We start from the raw sequence: 8,567 nt of genomic DNA, 5'->3' as shown, positions 1-8,567 counted from the left end.
CAAGGATTCATTATGCTTCTGCTTAAAGACAGACATCTGTGGTGTGTTAGGTAAGCAATTAACGAACAAATTTAGTAGTCGAGGGCAAACTTGCTCAACCAAATGTGTGGTGTGGAGGATGCTACCTAGGATAAATGTGGAATATATTCAGTGGTATGTGCAAGCATAAGAGAGGAAATAATCCTTATGGTGGCGCACACCTCAAAAATAACAAATGATTGATACACAAAAACTAACCTTTATTAGATCACTTTTTTCTTTAAAGAGACAGATTGGACAGTTTGTTAGTGTCCTATTATATCACCCATACACACAGCCCGCCACTTTCCTTCTGATTACAACTCCACACTGCTAATACCCGTGTGTAATTCTGCCAGGCTGGTGGGTCTATTTTGAACTGCCATTTTTTGTTGCACTTAGCATACACACCTGGTATAAAGGGACTGTGTTCTGGAAAAATATATATTTTTAATGTCTTTGCTGCTTCAATAAACATTTTTAGCATAATTTGTTTCCATACTTTTGAGTGTGCTCTACCTTTTACTGATATGGGTATTCAAATAATCCAAGTCCCTGGGTATTCTCTTAAATCCAAAATCTAGATACAAAATCTAGAAACACCATTTACATGTAATACATGCCCAATATGGAGGTGGGAAAGGCTTGGTGCATTTGATAGACATGTATGCCCCAAAATACACACGGTGTATAATCTACACTGCATACATCCAACCTATGTTACACCCTACTGTTTCTATACCAAAGGCAAGTAGGACAGTGGAGGGGGGGGGGGGGGGGAGGGAGGAGGTGCAGTGGTTGTCATTTTACTGTTTTTAATCTAACTTTCAGAACAAAGGATAATATACAAATGGGAATTATATTCCTGGGTCTCCAAATGACATTTTCTGAGACGAAGAATGGCTTAAATTATTTGTCAATAACGGCCTTTTAAATTATTAATTTTTTAAAACACTACCCCCAAAATGCTATAGTAGCAGTAGTACATTTCAAGTACTCCAAATTTCAGAAAGACATCTTTAACTTGTGATATAACTTCTGACACGTCATTCCATTTCTAGTCCATTTTATTTCAACACAAGGTGTTTGTACTGTTTGACATCACGAGGATTAATAAAATCAATAGCAAAGCACTTAGTCATTCTAGTGTCATAAATAAATGCTTTGAACAAGTCTGGTCAACCATTTAATTTTATTTCACTTTGTAAAGCCTAGCTAATCTACAGGTTGTAACATGAGGCTATATACTAAAAACAGTGTAACCAACGTATTAACATGTAAAGATTTAGTATTTAGTTTGAAAAGACAAAACAACTCTCTAATGATGTTACCAAATGCCCACCACCGCTATCTAGTCTCTCAGTCCACCCTCAGCGTCCATCCAGCGCTTTGTCCCGAGCAATGACCGACTCGTCAAACTTGATCATTAGGGTGGTGCCCTTGTGCCAGTGTGCAGTCACCTTAGCAGGAAAGCCACTGCAGGTCAGTAGGGACTCCACAATGCCTGCTGTGAATGAGGCACAGTTCAGGGTACTGTTCTCCTTGGGCACTGAGATGAACGCATTGATAAGAGGGTCCTTTTCAATAATGTAATATGTCTTGTCATCGTCATTTGCTTGCTCCAGCTTGTCCGCTTCCTTGCCAAAGAGAGCTTTCCATGCATTCACCTTGATGAAGAGGAGGGCACTGATCACTTTCGTCTCGCGCTTCCCATTCTTCTCTCGCATAACCAACGGGTCAAGGATGCGACAGCCCACCTGCTGGCCAAGCTCAGACAACTTAGCCTGAAGTTCGGACACTGAATACACACGGTTTTGGCAGTACTGCACTATTTCAGAGAAGAGGAGAGCAAAGGCACTGAGGCTAACCTCAGTCTTTGGCCGGGCCAGTGATCGCTCCAAGATTGATGATTTTCCACGGCTGAAGCGGGAATCCATGGTCTAAAAGGAAAGAAAAATGACAGACCACAACCCATGGTGAGATAGGATGTTGCAAAGGTACATCAAGTACTTGTCATCCATAAGATAAGAGTATCACATATGCTCACATTAATATGGAGATGGGGCCCGTCCTTAAATACCAGTCACAAGGAGATAGGAACCCTACAAAACATTGAATTGTGTCAATATAACAGATTAGATGAATCCACGGTCAAAGCATTGTATAGCAGAGTGAAATAACATCAGAGGTATAGAAGTAATTCAAAACCTACAACTCCATTAGTATATCCATTGCTTACTTGTTAAACTAAACGTGCTGCCTCTACATCCTTTCCAGTGGGCAAGGCTGCTTGCTCCTTTTGAGTCTCACCCACTCTTCCAAAGAGTGAGACACACACACACACACACACAAAATAATCTAAGACAGGAGATGTGGAGAATTAATTGCAGAGAGTAAATAGACAGGACAATAAATGGATGAAAGAGTTACTGGAGGGGGGATGTTTTACATATATTAATGTATTTTGTATTAATTATAGAATAATAATGAAAATGGCTTGGTATTTATCTAGAAAAGCAGTAATAAACAGATTTTAGATTTGGTTTTATTTATTGCTGAGGATCTTCAGGTACACATGAAATCGTGAACAGTTTGACTGCAATAGCTACCTAGATGGTAAAAGCAGTCACTATCCTAGCTGGATGAACATCTGCTATGATTAATTTAAATGAATTCAAGGAAAAGGATCTTAAATCAAAAAAATTAAGACAATTAAAATCTAATGCATAAATATAACCAAGCGGCACCCCTGAAAAGAAGTGTGTACATACAAACACACGTGTGTGTATGTGCACGTGTGTGAGCACATATGCGCGCATGCACAGATGTAGCAGGACTTACTGACTCCATGGTCGCACAAAGTTTCAACGCCAGAGCGCGCCCAGGTTCTATCGTGACCAATAAAAGCAGTAAACAGCCCAGGATGATTAACTCAGAGCAACACACACACACACACACACACACACACACACACACACACACACACACACAGAGTTTCGGCAGATTTGTACATCACTCCAGTTATGTTGCTACTTTGAATTCTAGCTTCATGGCCCCTTCGCTGCAAGAGGAGACAGCAACCCATTGCAGAGCAGCAAGTAGATTAGAATTAATCTGCTGCTAAATCACATACATCACCCTAAAATTAAGAAGGGAGCCACATCTGGTTGCAGCAGCACAGATGGAAGAGTTTGTTTGAGACAGATTCGCTACAGAAGCAGAAAATCACGTGCACATTGGGGACTACTTGCACAGATCCAGTTAAAGTGTCTTTATTGAAATACATACCCTTTAACATTAACCCCTTTATCTAGTGCCAATTTTACACCGAAATATTTCAATAAAGCAAGGCTGCGCTTATAGTGCAGGCGACGGCGCATCAAAAGAAATGTATTGGCGCCGTCGCGTGAGCTTATAATATGCGCCACGCGGCGGCTTGGTCGTGATCACTGGAAGTCATCTCAATTTGATTTTCCCAGCGACCGCAGCCTGACATCGCAAGCACTATAAGCACAGCCTTAAATGACAGAACCCGGTGATTTTCCATCAATGTCAATGAGGACATTCTTTTGTGTTGTTGATGATACTACCCCTAAAAATGTAACAACCCCATTAAAAGGCGAGAGGCCCAAGTGCCAATGACGTCCTCGATGCCCAGGCTGTAGCGAATGGGTCTTCATTTCCTAATGGAGGTACAAGGCATGCCAGCAGGCCCCAGAGCAGGGCGTGTGCATCACAGGGGTGTTCTGCAGGCAGGTTACCGTTGCTTATACATACTTGCAGCATCATTACACAGGGTGACCCTCTCCTAGAAAGAAAATAAACAGCCTCACCTCTCTGTGCGGGAAGTAAGCACCGAACCCGGAAACAGCAAACCAATACTGTCTCTTCCAGTTCCGGCGCGCTCGTTTGAACGTCATCGGATCTTCCCACCTTCATTCATCCCCACACAGGCTTGGAACGCAAACGGCTTGGCCCGCAATAAAAGCCAACGAAGCTTGGAACGTAAACGGCTTGGCACGCAAAAAAAAAAAAAGCCAACGAGGCTTGGCACGCAAAACAAGCCGATGAGGCTTGTCACGCAAAAAAGCCAACGAGGCTTGGAACGCACACATGTAGATGAACCGCCATTTTGAGCGTGTTACATTACAGCAGACACAGAAGGGCGCGTTGCAGTGCATCCGGGAAGGCCTTATCTCACCAAGACATGTATTTCATCGCATGTAACATACTGGCCAAAGTATTATGGTGGCGTTGACACTCAAGAAACATGTTTGCCTTGCCCACCTGGCTGTTAAAGTTTAAAATTGCTCACTTATATGCCGCCGCCTCCTCCTCCTCCTCCTCCTCGTAAAAGGGCAAAAGGTCCCTCACGGTGCAATAGGCTAGCTCACACTGCATGCTACACGACGAGCGGCACTGTTTCATTGTCACACAAGAAACTGATTTACTGAACATGCAAAAGAATATAGGGGTTTCAATGACCGTTTTACCAAAATTTAATAATCATTCCCCCCCCTTCATAAATAGTATTCAATATCTGAGCCTGAGCACATATACAATTCAGTAAAAAGTAATCCTAAAAAACGAAAATATTAAACACAATCATATTCAATACTTTTTCTTCAGCTTGACATGGTTATGACAAAAGAATGAGGGAGTAGCATAACAGTTTAAAATGAATTAACTTTAAGGAGTAGTACCCACCACCAGACCCCATTTTTGTACCAAGGTGGGAAGCAGGGGGTCCCAAGAACTGGTTCCAGAAATACTTACCGGTAAAGGTAGGTCTGGTACTGTTCTACGTGGCCTTTAAGTTATGTTGCAGATTCCTATTGGCCCACGTGATGCATGAAATGTAAATCTCTTATTTTGTGTACCCTGGAGGGGATGATACCTCTCGGGAATCACATGGTCATCGCAGCTGAAAATCGCCTGTTTCAGCTCAAGGGTTTTCCCATCCAGGTAAAAAGAAAAAAAAACATGGGGATCTGCTCCTTTATTTAACATTAATAAATTATTTTTACATGGTTTTTGCATTTAAAATGAAGACTAGTTGCAAATATCCGCAACCAAGATAAACTACCCAGTTTGTACCAAATTGGTGTATTTTTCTTCAAAATCACCACACACACGCACGCTAAGTTTACCAAAATGTAAGATTTTTGTTTTATTTTCCAGAATGCACAACTGTAACATTTTTTAAAATATTCCATTTATTTTCAAAAACTTCAAATACAACACAAAATTGTTAATGTTGTTTAATAAATTGAGAAAAAAAAAAAAAAAACCTGTTCGCCAAAATATTTTCTTTTACGCTTCGCAGAGTGTCCGTGCGCAGAAGTCCACATGTATGTCCAGGTTTGACACCCTTTTGTACGAAACCATTATTTTCTTATGTTGTTTTGAATGATTCCAATTGCATCATGGTTCTTGTTTGATATAGTAGCTGCCAGAGCCGTTACTTTCCTGATCCGAAGCTCCTTGAAGAAATGTATATTCTTCTCCATCCAGCAACTCCTCCTTGAACTGTAATGATGTCACTACAAAATACATAACAACAAATCATAATGCGTACTGCAAGTCCTCACTTCTCATGCAGTGTGTTACAGGCATTAACGTACGCAATGGGATCAGAGCATGTATGTGTGAAAGTGTGATATAAAACACGTAGGGGGGTGTACAAGGATCCATGCAACCATTTTGTTTCTCTGTCCATCATGTTTTTTATGTAGAATGATAGAAGTTTGATTGAGATTTGACCTCGGTGATCTTGCTATCCTGTAAGTCACAGATTCCCCCAGGGTCTTTCACTCTTCCACAACTAATCTGTATATATGCCAGGTGCAAGGGAGGGGGGTGAACTGAATACAGAACCAGTTTGAGATAAGAGACTATACCCATATAAAACTCCAATTTGGGTGGATGTGTTTGCAAACTAATTGGGTGTTAGGAACAGTAAAGATAAACATCTTGCTTCTCCTGCTCCTCCTTATTTTCCAATAACAGCCCTAAAGTTAGGAATGTGATAATTGTGTTGTCAGGAAATACCCCCCACCAAGGTGTGAGCCAAAGTGTAGTATAAAACTTTTATCGTAAAAACCTGTATTTTCTTGTATTGATCAGGTATCCGTATCAATAAAAGGTCAACCCCTCCTGGAGGAGCGTATTATTATAATTTTTTGTAAGCCAGCCCATTTGGCTTACATACCCATAGGGGCATGTATTACCTCAGGAGGGTATAAAGATTATGTATTTCTCACTGTATGGCAGAAAAGAGCTTTGCATTGAGCTTCTTTCTCCTTGTATACTCGTAATGAAATAAACTCTTACTTCATTCAACTCTGAAAAATATCGAACCCGTAACCATTGTATTTTTTCTCGCATTCACATATGTAAAGCGAAAATGTACTTAAAGTGAAGCACTACCTTTCCCCCACTTATCGATGTACGTACTGTACTGCAATCGTCATATACGTACAGAACGGATGTAAATAAGGCATTTGCAACAGGCTCTATAGTCTCCCCGCTTGTGCACAGCTTCGGTACAGGTAGGGAGCCGGTATTGCTGTTCAGGACGTGGACAGGCGCATGCACGAGCTGCCATTTGCCTAGTGGGCGATATGTCCTTACTCGCGAATGTACTTATAGTGAGTGTCCTTAAGCCGGGGTATGCCTGTACTAAAGTTACAAAGGAAGTATAGGTGTGTTGCTAAATATGAAGACATAGAAATAAACAACACAATTAGATATAGGCCCATCTCTACCAGATGCCAGAAAGTGTATGCAGGTTTTTTTTTTTTCTTTTTTCTTTACTACTACACTTTAAAAGAAATATCAAATATAATCAAATTACTAAAAAAAACAAATAAAAAAAACGATGATTATGAAGTATAGCATGAAATCATTTAATGGAGTTCAAGTTGACATTAGAGTTCAATTAAAGTTAAAATAATGCTGTCTGTATTTAATCTTGACATTGTAATAAGTAAATCCATGCAGTATATACAAACCAGTCTCCTAGAGCAGCAGTGCGCAACCTCCTCTGTCGCACCCCCCCCTCACCTCTAATGTTGCGTCAAATGATGCTGCATGGTCATGTGACGTCACGTCTCCATGGCAACGGGCGTCACGCCGCGTTGTCATAGAGATGCGTGACTGGAGCCGGGTAAGTTTACAGAGGCCTCGCTCTCTCAGCCACGCCCAACCAGAAAAGTCTCACGCCCCCCAGTTTGCACACTGCTGTCCTAGAGCAGCAATGCGTAAACTGGGGGGATGCGCCCCCCCCCAGAGGGGGCACTAGATTTTCTAGGTGGGGGGGCACGGCAGTTATAGAGGTCCCGCGTTCTTCCCACAGGCATTTATATTAAATGCTGGGGGACAGCGCGAGACTCCTATAATATACTTCCCTTCCAGCGACGCGTCGTCCAGCTAACCCAACGTCAAATGATGTGCGGGTCACGTTACCATGGAGACGTGATGCCACATGACCCTGCACGTCATTTGACGCCAGGGTCAAGAAAGGGGGGGGGGAAGGGTTGCGAGGCACCGAGGAGAGCAGGCAGGGGTGGGCACGGGGAGAAGTTTGCGCACCCCTGTCCTGGAGTATATACATATATTTCAGATGTAACGCAGATTTTAGATTGTTGGGAAAAGTGTAACTGAAGCGATATCAGAAGCTGCATTGCCATATCAGGGGATAGAGTGGCTCAGTGAGTAAAAACCGTGGCTGTGAACACTATGCCTGAGCTTCAATGAGAGGAGCCTGGTTCAAACCCCAGGGTCGGCTCCTTTAACCTTGGGTGCTATATAAAAGAAATACACTTGGAGAAATGGCTCTACATCTGCAAGTTAAGCCTTTTTATTTTTATTTATAAAATGGTTTACAAGGAAATAATGCACTGAGAGTTACCTCTCGTTTTCAAGTCTGTCCTGGGCACAGAGTTATGCTGAAAATACAACGGGTTACATATATACATATATATATATATATATATATATAAAACGGAGTAATGGTGAATATTAACTCATTTGAAGTACCTTGCGAAGGAGAATGAGCTATTTACTGGTGTGTGTTAACCCTGGTTGCATATGTCACGTGCTCACAAGTGTGCCCTTCATGACAGATGGTATATTGGGACGGATTGTGGGGAGACATTCATTTGAGAGACCTGTGCGCAGTTAAAAAGTGAGATAGCTGTGTGTTACCCCTTGTCCCATATACACGTCACATGCTCACAGTTGTGCCGTATGTGACTTTGGTCCTTCCGAGGTAGATAAAATGAATACCTGTGTTATATTTCTATGCAATTAATGTTAGTAATGACTTTCCTGGTGAAAGGCCCATATGGGACCTGAAACGTTGTTTGTCCTCTGTTCTTGTCTGTTACAATAAATGGAGAATTGCATTATGAACTTGTGAGTAGAGCTGTGCTTTGTACCTCTGTCCTAGAGGAGACCGGCATTTTGAGGAATTTATTTGTTTATGTTGGCTGCACAAGCAGGATTCTCCTCGTCTGAAACTGTCTAGTATTTTCTTTACCCTTATC

At 41.8% G+C, this 8,567-nt stretch overlaps 2 protein-coding genes across 6 annotated transcripts in view; both read right to left on the bottom strand.

Annotated features, from left to right (window-relative positions):
* Window positions 1–1,067: 1,067 nt before the first annotated feature.
* Window positions 1,068–4,007, bottom strand: TRAPPC5 (trafficking protein particle complex subunit 5). Of its 2 annotated transcripts, XM_075579869.1 has the most exons (3): window positions 3,852–4,000; window positions 2,066–2,120; window positions 1,068–1,958 (listed from the first exon to the last, which is right to left on the bottom strand). In XM_075579869.1, exon 3 carries the CDS (start codon window positions 1,953–1,955, stop codon window positions 1,389–1,391), a length of 567 nt encoding a protein of 188 aa, XP_075435984.1. In that variant the 5' UTR covers window positions 1,956–1,958; window positions 2,066–2,120; window positions 3,852–4,000; the 3' UTR covers window positions 1,068–1,388. The 2 variants fall into 2 exon arrangements, with proteins under 2 accessions (XP_075435984.1, XP_075435983.1); XM_075579868.1 differs by lacking the exon at window positions 2,066–2,120 and having other exon boundaries at window positions 3,852–4,007.
* Window positions 4,008–5,264: 1,257 nt separating this feature from the next.
* The window catches only part of MBTD1 (mbt domain containing 1), a 54,600-nt gene continuing 51,297 nt past the window's right edge, over window positions 5,265–8,567 (bottom strand). For all 4 annotated transcript variants that reach the window (XM_075579861.1, XM_075579865.1, XM_075579863.1 and 1 more), the window contains one exon: window positions 5,265–5,561. In XM_075579861.1, the coding sequence (XP_075435976.1) occupies window positions 5,443–5,561 (119 nt within the window). In that variant the 3' untranslated portion in view covers window positions 5,265–5,442. The remainder of the gene's footprint in view (window positions 5,562–8,567) is intronic.

This window comes from Ascaphus truei, chromosome 22, assembly GCF_040206685.1.
Source record: "Ascaphus truei isolate aAscTru1 chromosome 22, aAscTru1.hap1, whole genome shotgun sequence".
In the NCBI taxonomy this organism is placed as follows: domain Eukaryota; kingdom Metazoa; phylum Chordata; class Amphibia; order Anura; family Ascaphidae; genus Ascaphus; species Ascaphus truei.
This window is presented reverse-complemented; position numbering and strand designations above follow the sequence as displayed.

Bases quoted from the DNA above. Each gene is read 5' to 3' on its own strand.
- TRAPPC5 (XM_075579868.1), bottom strand. From the start codon at position 3,938: ATGACGTTCAAACGAGCGCGCCGGAACTGGAAGAGACAGTATTGGTTT. The intron at 1,959-3,851 runs GTGAGGCTGTTT...CTTTCCTTTTAG, and splicing joins CTTACTTCCCGCACAGAGAG to ACCATGGATTCCCGCTTCAG.